At 37.5% G+C, this 15,260-nt stretch overlaps 1 protein-coding gene across 2 annotated transcripts in view; it reads right to left on the bottom strand.

Annotated features, from left to right (window-relative positions):
- GPALPP1 (GPALPP motifs containing 1) overlaps positions 1-15,260 on the bottom strand; it is a 38,843-nt gene that overhangs the window by 11,433 nt on the left and 12,150 nt on the right. For both annotated transcript variants that reach the window (XM_032314647.1, XM_032314648.1), the window contains exons 2-6: positions 14,970-15,099; positions 14,055-14,156; positions 11,699-11,807; positions 5,519-5,650; positions 4,925-5,089 (exon numbers count right to left, since the gene is read on the bottom strand). In XM_032314647.1, the coding sequence (XP_032170538.1) occupies positions 4,925-5,089; positions 5,519-5,650; positions 11,699-11,807; positions 14,055-14,156; positions 14,970-15,099 (638 nt within the window). The remainder of the gene's footprint in view (positions 1-4,924; positions 5,090-5,518; positions 5,651-11,698; positions 11,808-14,054; positions 14,157-14,969; positions 15,100-15,260) is intronic.

The raw sequence follows: 15,260 nt of genomic DNA, 5'->3' as shown, positions 1-15,260 counted from the left end.
AACTAACTGGAAGAAACCGATTATTTATCAAACTCACAAAGGAGTCTGACAAACAATGATGAGATGTAGGAGAGAAAATGAGGCTTTAAAAAATCCTACAGGGGTGGCGGGCTGGCTCAGTTGGTAGAGCATACGACTCTTGATCTCGGGGTTATAAGTTCGAGCCCCATATTGGGTACAGAGATTACTTAAAAATAAAATTAGAAAAAAAGAGAAAGAAATTCTGCATTATCTGTTTTTAAAACTAGTAAAATCACTTGAGGGGACAAATAAAGAGAAAAGGTTTAAAAGTTTGGAAAAGAAATAAAACTATCTTTATTCATAGATGACATGATTGTTTATATAGAAAATTCCAAAGCATCTACAAAAATACTCCTGGAACTAATAAGCAAGTACACTATAGCAAAGCTGCAGGATACAAGGTCAATATACAGAATATATCAACAGTGAACAACTGGAATTTGAACTTAAAACAAAAACAAAAACAAAAACACAACATTAACAACACTGCAGGGAAGCCTGGGTGGCTCAGTGGGTTAAAGCCTCTGCCTTCGGCTCAGGTCATGATCCCAGGGTCCTGGGATCGAGTCCCGCATCGGGCTCTCTGCTCAGCGGGGAGCCTGCTTCCTCCTCTCTCTCTGCCTGCCTCTCTGGCTCCTTGTGATTTCCGTCTGTCAAATAAATAAATAAATCTTTGAAAAAACAAAACAACACTGCATATATAAGATGAAGTGCTGATATAAATTTCCAACAAATCTCAAAGCATATTTGTAAACTGTTGTTATCTGCTTAAGAAAACCAAGGATGTCATCTAAAATTTTTATCTTAATAATGTACAAAACGGGCACCTGGCTGGCTCAGTTGGTAGAGCATGTGGCTCTCAATCTCAGGGTTGTGAGTTCAAGCCCTAAGTTGGACATGGAACCTACTTAAAAAAAAATTCTATAGGGACACCTGGGTGGCTCAGTCAGTTAAGCCCCTGTCTTCCATTCAGGTCATGATCCCAGAGTCCTGGGAACAAGTCCTGCATCAGGTGCCTTGCTCAGGAGGGAGCCTGCTTCTTCCTCTGCCTGCTCTGTTTGCCACTCCTGGTTGCGCATTCTCTCTCTGACAAATAAAGAAATAAAATCTTAAAAATAATTGTACAAAACAATGCTGTATTTAATAAAGCACTGTTAAAAACAGGACTAGCTCAGCTCTTACTTTCTCATAAAAAATTTTCCTAGAAAACAGATGCTTTCATTTATAAATATTAAGGAAGAAATGATGTTATGGTAAGACAGAGATAAAACCTGACCATTTAATATTAAGAGTTAATAGATCTAGGGCGCCTGGGTGGCTCAGTGGGTTAAGCCGCTGTCTCTGGCTCAGGTCATGATCTCGGGGTCCTGGGATTGAGTTCTCTGCTCAGCAGGGAGCCTGCTTCCCTCTCTCTCTCTCTCTCCGCTTGCCTCTCTGCCTCCTTGTGATCTCTGCCTGTCAAATAAATAAATAAATAAAATCTTTAAAAAAAGAAAAAGAGTTAATAGAGCTAGTCAAGACTGGGAGGCGAGGGCATAACAGATGTCTGTCAATTTATAATGAACACTTCCATTTCTTTCTAAAGAGCAATCTGACTTCTTTTAGGCCACGTTGGCTAAGTGAATGTGAGAATTTAGTAGCTTAGTCTCCACTTAGCTTAATCTCCACCTAGTGGAGATTATGCTGGGAACTCAAATATTAAAAAAGAAAAATGAGTAGAAGAAATAAAAAATACACGGAAACAAATGAAAATGAAAACACAATGGTCCAAAATCTCTGGAATGCAGCCAAAGCAGTCCTCATAAGAAAGTATCTAGCAATACAGGTCTATCTCAAGAAGCAAGAAAAATCACAAATCTAATCCTACACCCAAAGAAGCTAGAAAAAGAATGGAAAATGAAGCCTAAAGGCAGCAGAGACAGTAACGATTACAGCAGAAAAAAATGACAGAAAATAAAAAATAGCAGAACAGATTAATGAAACCAGGAGCTGATTCTTAAAATAAAGATAAATAAATAAAATAAAATTAATAATCCTCTAGCCACACCTATCAAAAAGAAAAGAGAAAGGACCCAAATAAATAAAATTATCAGAGAGGAAAAATAACAATCAACACCCCAGAAATATAAACAGTCATAAGAGAATATTATGAAAACTATATGCCAACAAATTGGACAATCCAGAAGACATGAATAAATTCCTAGAAATATTTAAATTACTAAAACTGAAACAGGAAGAAAAAGAAAAGTTAACAGACTGATAACAAAAGTTCAAGACCAGATAGATGGCTTCACAGAGAATTCTAACAAACGTTTAAAGAAGAGTTAAAATCTATTCTCAAGAAATAGAAAACTTCCAAATTCATTCTGAGGCCAGCATTACCCTGATACTAAAACCAGATAAAGATAGCACTAAAAAAAGAGAACTACGGGGCACCAGGGTGGCTCAGTCAGTTAAGTATCTGACTGTTGTTCTCAGCTTAGGTCTTGATCTCAGGGTCATGAATTCACAGAATGTCTACTTAAAATTAAAATAACTAACTAAATAAATAAATAAAAGAGAGAAACAGAGAGAGAGAGAGAGAGAGAGAGAGAGAGAATGAAGGACAGGCCAGCATTTCTGGTGAACACACATGCAGAAATTCCCAATGAAATGCTAGCAAACCAAATCCAACAATACATCAAAAGAATCATTCACTATGATCAAGTGGGATTTATTCCTGGGTTGCAAGAGTGGTTCAATATTTGCAGATCAATCAACGTGAGGCATCACACTAATAAAAGAAAGGGTAAGAACCATATGATCATTTCAACAGATGTGGAAAAAGCATCTGACAAAGTACAACATCCATTCATGATAAAAGTCCTCAACAGGGTAGGTTTAGAGGGAACATAACCTCAACATAATAAAGGCCATCTATGAAAAAACCACAGCCAAGATCATCCTAAATGGGGAAAAAGAGAGCTTTTCCTCTAAGGTTAGGAATACCACAGGGATGTCCACTCTCACCACTTTTATTTAACATAGTACTGGAAGTCACAGCCACAGCAACCAGACAATAAAAAGAAAGAAAAGGGATCCAAGTCATCAAGGAAGAAGTGAAGCTTTCACTACTTCCTATGACATGATATTCTACACAGAAAACCCAAAAGACTCCCCCTCCACCAAACACTATTAAACTGATAAATGAATTCAGTAAAGTCACACAGAACAAAATCAATGTATGGGAATCTGTTGCATTGGTATAAAACATAACAAAGTAAAAGAAAGAGAAATTAAGGAATCAATCCCATTTAAAAATGTACCCCTATTACCTAGTAATAAACCTAACTAAAGAGGTGAAAGAACTGTACTCTGGAAACTATAAAACACTGATGAAAGAAATTCAAGATGACACAAAGAAATGGAAAGACATTTCAGGCTCACAGACTGGAAGAACAAGTAGTTAAAATGTCCATACTACTACTCAAAGCAATTTACGTATTTAATGCTACCCCTATCAAAACACCAAGAGCATTTTTCACAGAGCTAGAACCAGCAGTTCTCACATCTGCACGCAAACACAAAAGACCCCAAATAGCCAAAGCAACCTTAAAACAGAAGAAGCTGGTGGCATCACAATTTTGCACTTCAAGATCTATTACAAAGCTGTGATCATCAAAACAGTATGGTACTGGCACAAAAAGACACACAGATCAACGGAACAGAATAGAGAGCCCAGAAGCGAAGAACCTACAAGTATATGGTCAATTAATCTTCAACAAAGCAGGAAAGAATATCTACCAGGAAAAAGAATGTTTCTTCAACAAATGGTGTTGGGAAAACCGGACAGCAACATGCAAAAAAATGAAATTGGACTACTTTCTTACACCACACACAAAAATAAATTCAAAGAGGATTCAAGACCTAACTGTGAGACCTGAAACCATAAAAATCTTAGAAGAGAACACAAGCAGTAACTTCTTTGACATCAGTCTTAGCAGCATCATCTCGATATGTCTCCTGAGGCAAGGGAAACAAAATAAAAAATAAACTACAGGGACTACCTAAAAAATGAACAGCTCTCTGACACTGATACTATATAGTTCATGCCATAAATACAGGTCTGCGGTACTATATGCTTAACATCGTACAGCATAAAATTTAAGGAATTTTAATAACCTCTTTATGAGTTCACTGTAAAACTCAGAAAAACACTTTCAGTACTGAAAAGGAAAGGATCTAAAGAACTCAATCTCAGGGCCTAAAATCACTGTGTTGCTTAATTTCCTTTTGCTCCATTTTCTGTCATAGTGTCCTCTGAAGAAGAGTCTTTGCATATCTGCCTATATGCTAATCTATTTGCCTATAATGAGGAACAGAAGGACAGAGAAAAGCACAACTAAACGTAGGCATGAATAAATCCATGTAAACAAGGGAATGTCTTTTTTGAAACAATGTTAAAGGCTAAATTACAAAAATTCCAATAGATTATTTTTGTAAAAGACCAGTTACAAAAGAGTAGAAAGGCACTCCAACATTAGCCATTCCAAGTGGGCCGCTCACTTCCACATCTCTTTTGTTACCTCCTCTCCTGTTACAGGAAGGTCTAGAATAGAAGTATTGTTCATTACTTACCAGCCCTCTAATTCCAGAAAAGTTGACCTCATAAAAGTTGGCTTCTTCTCTATGAAATGAAGTCTAGAAGTCTTATCTCTGGGTTTTCTTGAGATGTAAATGAGACAGTTCACTGGGACACAGTACGCAACTGTTGTCACTTTCCTTATTTTCTTTCAGGGAGAACTCTGTATTTTCCTTTTGGAATCATAATTTTAAAAATAGTACCCTGAGACAATTGTGCCCTATATCCTTGCAAAATAGAGTGAACGTGGGCAGAAATACATGAACAAACAAACACTCTCACCTTGGCTTTCTTCTCCCTGTCTGCTGGAGTGTCTGTCCAGACTGATCGATCTCCAGATTTGTCATCCGCCCTTCTCTTAAAAGTTCTGGGCCCCAGACCAAAGTCTTTCATTTCTGGAGGAAGCTCAGTCATCCATGACTCTCTTGTCATTGGTTTAGATGAATCCTTTAAGAGAAGTAAATAGTCAAAAAAAAAAAAAAGGTAGCCTAGACAGAATGTGTGTTGTGTGTGTGTGTATGTGTGTGTGTGTGTGTGTAAAATTCTCTATAAATGGCCATGTTTTTTAATTGAGGCTTTAAGGTTAAAAAATATACTTTAAGAGAAAGAATTTAATATAAATTGATACTTTGTCATATATGTTATAAATGCCTTCATCTAATTTATCATTTTTTGGATTTTTTTACCTTTTGCCATACAGAACTTTTTAGATAGGCAAATTTGCCAGTCTTTTCCTTTACCAGCTTCTGGGTTACCTTGCTCCTAAATTTTCCTTATATACATACGTGCCTATATTTTCTTTCATGTCTATTTTTAAAATTTAGATTTTTAATTCACTTAGTCTATCTTTCAGAGTACAGTCTCTTTAAAACTTACATTGTCTCCTTTGGTCAGTTTCTCTTTCATTCGCTGGGCCCTTTTTTCAAACTCTGTTGTGACGCTATAGTTAACTGGTCCTTTGGCAGGCATTGGTCCAACAATGTCCTCATCTTCACTGCTATCTGTTTCCTTTTGAAATAAGACATTACCTTTAACCCAGGAACAGAGCTACAGGTTATAGAAAATGATCCTAAATTATTTAAAATTTTGCCGAAATTGATTACCCAGAGACACTGAAACAAAAATGCAAACAACATATTGCTAACCATTGAACAATGAGGAATTTTTCCTCATCTTCCTAAAGTTCACAATACAGAGACGACAAATCCACACAATGTGCATTGTCCCCGCCCTCCCCTGGTCATGGCAGACCTCATTAAATGATTTCAGCTTTTTTCCTGATGGACATAGATGTGGCCTCACAATTCTTCTCGCAGTAATAGACCAGGTAATTACTACTAGCTGGTCAGAGATGACACAAGTTGAAACCATTTTCGTTCCTGGTACAGAAAAAGCTCTCTGGAATAAGACACAGTTCTTGGAAGCTGTATGAGCCTTTATGACTCAGCAAGGTGCACGGAAATAAATGCTATACAACAGCTCACAAATACTGGCCCCAAAGAGTTAGCTTCGTTTTCAAAACACTCCCTTGACCCTAAACACGTAATAGTATTGGAATAAGTGAATTCAATTTGCTCTCAATAAATCATCTGAATAAAGGGTTTGCATGTAAGACTCTGTGTTAAGCCCTAGATACTCTAGGGCTTCAAGCAGTCCTTGGCCTCAAGGAAGAGGTAGGTTAAGATGAACAACAATAAGATATTTGTCCTCCAGCTTGGACGGGCAGCTTCTTGCTTCTATTTTTTAAAAATTATCAGGATCAAGTTCATTTGTGTTGTTTACATTTTCCCCACTAGCTACTCGGTGGTAACTTTGTATCTGTGGTTTCTTCTCTGCACCCTTAAAGCAATTGCTATTGGTACAAACAATCAGATAATTACGTATTATCTCTCGGCTTACTCTAAATCACACACACACACACACACACACACACACACACACACACACTTTCTCTAACTATGGACTTTGGTATACAATGCATCATTTGATCCTTATAACACAATTGTGAAAAGACATTATTATTCCTGTTTTCTTTTCCAGGGAACCTAGGTTTGGAGAAGTCTATTTAAGAAGGTTAAACAACTTGTTCAAGGTTACAAAACTGGTATTTAAGATGAAAATATTCCAAGATTAAGGCCAGTGTATGTTTTCTACTTATACTAGAGACTCTTCTCTATTTTTTAAAAAAAATTTCACTTGTTAATGTTTAACCTTAAGTGTTTATAGCTCATCTCTACCAGGATAAGCTCCTTGATGTCAAACATTATTATAAACATATTTATAGCCCTTACAAAATAATACTTGGTGACATAAAATGAGGAAATATAAAAGATACAATGAACTTTTACAACTATAAGAGGCATGACATTAAAATAGTATTAAAGTATGGGATAAGGGAATTTTATTTTTACTTCCATCTAACAAGAGATGATTTTATAAAGATAGAATTTGGCACAGCCTGCATGTCTTGTTAGGATGATGCCTGGAATTTTTAGAAATAAAGATCACTTAGGGTGTTGGGAGTTATAAACTAAGGGAGGAAAATGAAAATCAGGCCCAACATACTAAAATGAAAAAGAGAAACTAGAATCATAATCCAAATCCAATCTAGATATCTAATCATTTTGGTATCCTGGTTGAGTTAAAACTAGGTGAATTATTGTATCTAGAAATACAGTAGAAATCATATACCTTACTGGTTTATACTGTGGGCTGCAGTTAGAACTAGTTTCAAGGCCTCAATCTGCTATCGTATTAGCATGTAACCTCAGGAGTGCTATTTAGCCTTTTTAGGCCTTGGTTTTTTGTCTTTTATTTATGTATTTTAAGATTTATTTATTTGAGAGAGAGAGAGAGAAACAGAGACAGTGGGGGAGTGGAAGGGAGAGCAGAGGCAGAAAGAGAATCCTCAAGCAAACTCCCCGTTAAGCGTGGAGCCTGACGTGGGGCTTGATCCCAGGACCCTGGGATCATGGCCTGAGCCGAAATCAAGGGCTGGCTGCTTAACTGACTGAGCCATCCAGGTGTTCTGGCTTTTTGTCTTTTCAGATGGGGATTATAACAGCTCCAACTAGTAACTACTCTAAGAGAACCCTGTTTCTGTTCATCCTCTTAGGGGCCATGCCTTTCTCAGGAACCTGGGAACTTCTCTAACTTCTAGGGGAAAATGTTGGTAATTCTAAGCCAATCAGTTTGGTTGAATTCCTCTTGCCCAAATGACTAGCCAAGGCTTGGGCATGTGATCCAATTCTGGCCAAAGAAACCTGAGGACAGGTCTACAGGAAACCTGGAAAGGTGTTCCTTCCTCTACAAAAGGGGCACAGGGTAAGATCATTCCCTCCTCTGTCTGAACATTGGCATGTGCATGGAAATCTTAGAACTTTGACAAGCTTCCTGGTATAATGAAGGGTCACCCTAAGAGGAATGAACATCCTGTAAAGGACAGAAAAGACGGGAAAAGCTGCAGTCCCGTATCATTTAGGCTGCTCAACCAACCAACCTAGAATGACCCTAGTTGTATAGCTTTTATTACATATGAAACACATTCTTCTTATTTTGGGAATATAGATGGCCCAGGCAATTACATATACAGCCCATTTGCTAATAAAATAGGTTAGGACAAAGTTCCATGTTGAGTAGCATTTTCTGTTATTTGCAGCTAAAAGCTTTCTGGCTGACACTTCCTGACATTTCCCAGGATTGCTGTTTTGATTAAATTAAGTTTATGTGGTCTGGGAATATAATTAAGTCATGTAAATATATGTTTATGTTGTGCTATGCAGTGTCAGACTTATGGCAAGTGCTCAAAGAATGCTAATTAGTACCATTACGTATATCTTAATTTAGGGGTATATGTTGTGAATAAGAGACTAAGAGAAGCCCCTCTTTGAAAAAGTAAAATATGAAAACGAGAAGTGTTTTTTGAAAAAGGTTTCATTGGAAGGAAATTATAAAGCAAGTAATTCAGAACCAAGAGTACAACCAAGTGCAACAGGTATGCGATGGTGTAAACCCTGCCCTACCATTACCCCTCACCCTTTGCTAAGAGAAGCAGAAAATATAGAATAGATACCACCAGGGAATTAAACTATTCATCTGCTGTCTAGGTGAGTTAGGACAAAATTCCAAGCATGAATAAAACTGAATTATGCTTGAACAAATTTTTTGGAAAATGTAGTTCACAACTAACACTCATGTATCCTCACCCAAATCCATCAGCTGCTAATATTTTACCGTATTTATCTTTCTTTTCCCGTTCCCTTGCCACTCTCTGTGTGAGGCAGACAGATAGACAGACATATTGGGAATCACCTGAAAGTAGGTTATGGAGAGCATGAAACTTCCTTCCCACATTCCAAGGGCTGCAAGTTATATTTCCCCAGGACTCCTTTTTTTGCAGAATGGAACCTGGAGGCTGTGGGTTTTATTCAGAGACTTCAATTCCCTCTGCTCTGCCTGCACAGCCGAAGCTACAGCTCTGGTCCCCAAGCCCAACTCTAGGGCTTATGACTGGCTTCCCTAAAACCACCCTGGTCCTCTGCTGTGTAAGCTTGTGTTTCCTGCTCTAGCTCTGAATTCTCACAATGTCACTAGCAGCTGTAGACCTCCCTTTCTTTCTTTGGAGCTTAGCTGTGTATTAACTTTGTTGCTATTCCCCACAGCCTGGGCATTTCTTTGAGTTTGTGGCAGGGAGCCCCGAGCAGGACCTGCCAGCTCAGTCTTCCATGTGCCTGGAGGTACTTCCTCTGGTAATGTATTCTTGTATTTAGCAACCTTGCTAGAAAGATTTCTTATAGTTACACGAAATTTTTCAAAGATACTCACATGGCATCAGTAGTGAAGATGGTAAGAATGATGACAATGATGAGAGCTCTTGAAAGTTGAAAACCTACTGTTCTGACTTAATCCTTGTAACAGCCCTCTAAGATAAGGAAAACAACCCGCATGATACTGATGTGAAACTAAGCTCGTCCAGGATTCCAAGCTCTGATGGCTCTTGCCTTCTCTTTCTCCTCCGACTGCAATGGACTTCTTAAACCCTAACTCTCCCTCTCCACACTCTTTTGCCTTCAAAGAAGATATCTGTATGTTCTGGAACAATCTTTCCTGCCCTCTTTGCTGAGATATCTCCAACTCATCAATCTTTAGACATTTTCTCAGAGACAAAGACTTTTTCTCATTTCTTCAGATTAGTTTAGAGTCGTCTGTCATGGTTCCATTGTATTTCGTTTCACCTTTTGAATCACTCATAATGTTAGATTTTTGTTTAGTGTCTGTATTCCCCACTACATTGCAGGTGTGATTAGCTGGGACTATGTCTAACTTATTCATTCACTCAACAAACCCTTCTGAATGTCCACTAGAGAGAAGACAAAAATCTCTGTCCTCAATAGAGTCGCATTCTAGTGGGCAGAGGTCATCAATAAATAAAAAGAAGCAGTAAAATAAATGGTGTCTGAGGTAGTGACAGATGCTTGGAGAAAATTAAAGGAGGGAAGGAGAGAGGAGTTAGGAGAAGAGGAGTTAGCAATTTTGAATTAGGAGGTCAGAAATGACCTCATTAAGGTGACATTCCAGCCAAAAACTGATGTTCTGGGAGGCAAGCCACATAGATACCTAGGGGAAGACCATTTTGGAGAGACTTACAGGCATCAACACTCTGGGATAGGAGCCTCCCCGGCCTCTGTGAGGAGGAACACCAAGGAGCACAGTGTGGTCGGATTAAAATAAGAGGGGACATCAGGGAGCTAAAGGAGACCAGACTGTAGAGGGGGCCCTGGGCTTTAGCTCTTATGCAGAGACAGGAGGAGCAATCCGATGGTTTTGGGTGTGAGTGACACGATCTGACTTCATTTTATCCGGGCCACTCTAGTGGCTGTGTTGAGAAGAGGCAGCAGAAAAAGCAGGGATAAAGTATCAAGACCAACAAAACAGGGGAAGTATGATGTTGACTTAGACCTGGGTGACTGCAGAAATGGTTGGATTGTGGTTATCTTTTGAAGGCAGGACAATAGGATTTGTTGACAGACTCACTTCTGTGACTATGTGCCTGATACATTGTAGGTGCTCTATAAATATCTGTTGAAGGAATGAGTAAACGACTCTGAAGTTCATGGTTTTAACCACTGTATTTTATTTTCCTTAGTAGCAACCTCAGTGTAACTGCTGGATTCTCAGTAGAGATGAATATACAGGAAGCTACTGGAGAATAACAGACCAAACAGGTGATCTAAAATCTTAAGAACCGGGTTTAAGGGGCACCTGGTGGTTCAGCTGGTAGAGTGACTCACTCCTGATTTTGGGGTTGTAGCTTCATGCCTGAATTGAGTGTAAAGATTACTTTAAATTGTAAACAAAACAAAAGAAAACAAAAACTGGGTTTAAGCTGTGGCTTTGATAAGTATAAACTGCAACATTGGGTAAATTACCTAATTTCTCTGTTTTTTAGCAACTGTAAGATGGCAGATCATATTTATTGCATATGGTTGCAGAGAAGATAAAAATAATACTCACCCATAGATGGGGAAAGAGCATTACAAGTTATAAAGTACTCTACAAATCTCAGCTATTGATAAGGACCAGGCCTCTAACAAGAAAACAGCTTTTATACTTGACTCTAAAATCATCTGACCTATCTTTTCATAACATCACTTAACTCCCAGCTTTGTTATATACCGGCACTATAGCTGTATACGTAAGAGCTGATTTCAAGTCAAAGATCATGGTCAACAAATTCCTCAGCTTCCTCTTTTTCAGGTCAAATCACAATGATTCCTTAAACTTTTCATCATGTTCTATTTCCTAGCACTTTAAAGCTTCCCTTCAAAGATGAGAAGGATGAATAAATAACATCCTTGTCATCATGTAACTGTCTTGTTATTTTTGTAACATCTCCATTTTGGGACAAGCTTTTGATTTCATCTCTGTACCTTACAATCCTAGATTCAGGCTAACAGGGCTGCATATTCGTTACATTTGAGCCAAATGAATACAGTTATTACTTTGTAAAGTCTTGAGTTTGCTACATCTTATTCTTTAGCCAAAAATTTTCCAAACCTCAGAGTTGAAATATGATGATACTTGTTGTCCTGGATCATCTCTGCCTTTGTCACTTTTCTGAGTAGATTTAATAAAACCAGGTGGTAGTGCAGGACCTATTATAGGCCTGAAAAATAAAATGAACCTTTAGCATTCTCCCTGACTTTAAAAAGCAGTTTTTAGAATAAAAGTTCACAAAGCCAAAATATAACAAAATGTTGAAAATAACAAAATAACAAAATGTTCAAAGCCAAAATATAACAAAATGTTGAAAACAAGAATTTTATTTAACATATTTTTATTTTATAACCTAGTATTTTTCCACTTAGTAGTATCTTTAAAAAAAATCTAATTTTCTCCTTTTTACTTTCTATTTGTTAGCCAATGCTAAGATATTAAACCAGTAATTCCCAATCTTTGTGGCACTGGTGTATGCCACTTCCTAAAAGAACTACATTAAATAGAAATGCCAATTTTTAAAAAAGTCCTTATTAAGAATTGAAGCCTGTGTAGATCTTTTTCTGTTTTGTGCTTTGGCTTTCACTTTTGACTGTCATTGTCCACCGACACATTTTTCAGGGGCGATCTAATTATAGTCAGAACTCCTTAAGTAGAAATTGAGTTCTAAGAATGTAAACAGCACATGCATACAACGGAAGTTGGCAATTAATGGTTACGTGTGCCAGCGCAGTATAAAAATCTAAACACTGTCCTCACCAATGATCCAACAATGACGTGGAGCTCTACAAGAATGAACACAAGTCTACAAGAATGAACATAAGTCTACAAGAATGAACGTAAGTCACGTGAGACCTCCAGACAAGGGAAAAGGTGCTGTGCTAACCACATTTCAACTAGAGCACCTTTCTGTTCCTTCAAACAACCCTGGTTGGTGTAAGTCATTCCATTTTCTAGGTTAGCAAAATCATACCCAAGGATATCACAAATAATTAAGTGGCCGAGCTAGAGTTTAAACCATGGTCTCCTTGATGCCAAAGTTCATTTTCTTTCAAGCTGCCCCACTGCCACATTTCTGAGGGAACTGACATCATTCCAAATGAGAGAAGCGCCTAAAATCTGGGTCTTAAACAAGAGAAAGCCTTACATCAGGGAAAAAAATAACAGACAAGATATTTTCTCCTCTCTTTTGAGCTTTTCAGTTTCTTCATTCTTTCTTTCATACCAACATTCTCCCCAGAGATGTCACTGTGCCAGGATTACCAACCAACATGGCACTGAAGTCCTGAGCTGAATTTTCCAGGTTGTACTGAGTTCAACTAGAGCCTCACAGGCAAGCTTCTTGGCAGAGGAAAAACGCTACCAGGAGAAGATCTAGGTTCTGATCCTGGCCATTTAATAGCCAAAATACAACTCTCAAGAAAGAAATTGCTGTACACCTAATAATGTGTTTTCCTGAAAGGAATATTGTGCCCCAGTGGTCAGCAAATTTTCTGTAAAAGGCCAGAGAGGACATTTTAAGCTTTGAGGCCATCTATGGGACTTGTCGGCATGCCTGTATTTGTTTTTTCAGTGACCCTTTAAAGATTATTCCTGACTTGGGGGCCATACAAAATCAGTGGAGAGTTTATCCCTGTTAATTCTAAAAAGACCAAAGTAATATGAAAATTGGAGCTGACGAATGTGATTACAAAGTTTGAAAGTAAAATGTACAATAGCCCCTTCTATTTGCTCTTGTATATGAGTAATAACATTCTGAAGTATAAACTATTTGGTGTACAATTTCATATTCAGCATTTAAAAATTATACAATTCCAAGAAGATAGGAATCAATACTTACTATATACTCACTTGGGGCCAGGCATCATGTAAGAGACATACACACATGTGTATATGTATGTAAATATGAAATCTCAATCATTGCAACAATTTTGAAAGGTACTTGTTGTTATCCTATTTATCAGATGGCAAATTTGAGGTACAGAAAAGTCAGTCAAACTGTTTAACGTGGCATACAGGAATTGTTTTTTCTATCACCAAAAAACTGAAAAAGTGTCTGATATTAAAAGTCAAATACCAGGATTCCAGCCCCAGGCCAGACAGGACACTCCCTATGTGTGCAACCTTGTATTTTAAAAAAGGGGGGAAGAAGGATAATGTCCCAATCAGTCTACTACAAAACACTCTTGTGAGCACCACCTAAGAGATGCAAAGTTTTTTTTTTATAAACCACAAAATTTTTATACAGAATGAAATAATCATTTTTGTTATAGGAGACACTTACTTTTCCCTATGCATTTCATATGTTACCTAAGTCTGTAAGTTAAACAACAATTTTGGACAACTCTTTAGTGAATTAACAAACACCAATTGAAATATTCAGACAAGACAGGCTTGAACTATCACACATTATCACCTTGGAGGAGAATCATCCTGCTTTTTAAATCCAGGAGGAAGAGCTGGTCCAAAAAACCCTTCATCATCATCGTCGTCGTCATCTTGATTTCTCCTCTGTTTTCTAAAAATACAGTAGCGCAACTTTATGCAAATTTTTTTCACAGAGAAGTTTTGAGTTGTAAAGGAAGGATTAACTCCCAACTAGTTGTATGAATGCTGACAATAAATACTAACAAATTAATCTTGCCCAATAACAGCAAATGGATACCACAGTAGATCTTACACTAACCTTTTCTTGGAATTTATTTTTGGTCTAGAATAGAGATTGGTTAATTCTCTCTGGTGGGAATACTTTATCAGTTTTCTATATTTTCTACAGTGTTAATTAAAGATTCCACTTGCTGAGGTTTTGAACAATGCTGAAAATTTTGGAGCAAAAAGTTCATGATTCTCCATTTTAATCTCATTCAGGAAGGGTTTTAAATTGCTATTTCTGTCCATAATCTTTAAAATGCATTAAAAAACCCTTGCAACCCAATAATAAACAAAGATTCCACTTCTTATTTACATGGATCTATGGTAAGTAAGATTGTTAGAGGGAAGTCATTCATTTACTTAAGCAAAAACCATCCACTGCAGAAAAAATTTTTAAAAGAAATGCTATGGCTTATTTAGAATATTTAGTTACTGCAGCAATACTTTCAGGAAAAATCCTTTCAATAAGAATTTAATAAAAATCCTAGGTATCTCCACAGCTATCTGCTACTAGAATACATTTCTTTCTCCACAGCATAGTTCATGAGGCAATGCTGTGTGAAAGGATTTCTTCTTCTGCTGTAAAAATACAGATATGTTGTTCTCTGACTAGCTATCTGTTTCAGCCAATGTATGCTAGATTTGAAGCTTGGTTTATCATTTAATTTAAGTGACCGACCTTGCCACTGGACCACTGTCATCGTCTTCAGATTCTTGATTTTCTTCATATAATGAACTACTGTCCTCATCACTGTCTGAGGACTCCGAGCTACTGCTTTTATAATTAGGGGGCAGAGCTGGTCCTGCAACTGAAGAAAATTTCTTGTGTAAGTCCTAAGTAGCCACAACTGTTTCAATGAACCCCCTAGCTGACATCTTATATCTTCTCTTCTGAAATTCACAGCACTTGTGGGCTATTACTTATTACGAACTTTAATTTCATTTGTCCCTGTTTTGTATGTTTTGGTTT

Source organism: Mustela erminea, chromosome 15, assembly GCF_009829155.1.
Source record: "Mustela erminea isolate mMusErm1 chromosome 15, mMusErm1.Pri, whole genome shotgun sequence".
Lineage (NCBI taxonomy): Eukaryota > Metazoa > Chordata > Mammalia > Carnivora > Mustelidae > Mustela > Mustela erminea.
The sequence above is the reverse complement of the archived record's forward strand: the minus strand, read 5'-3'. Positions and strand labels throughout refer to the sequence as shown.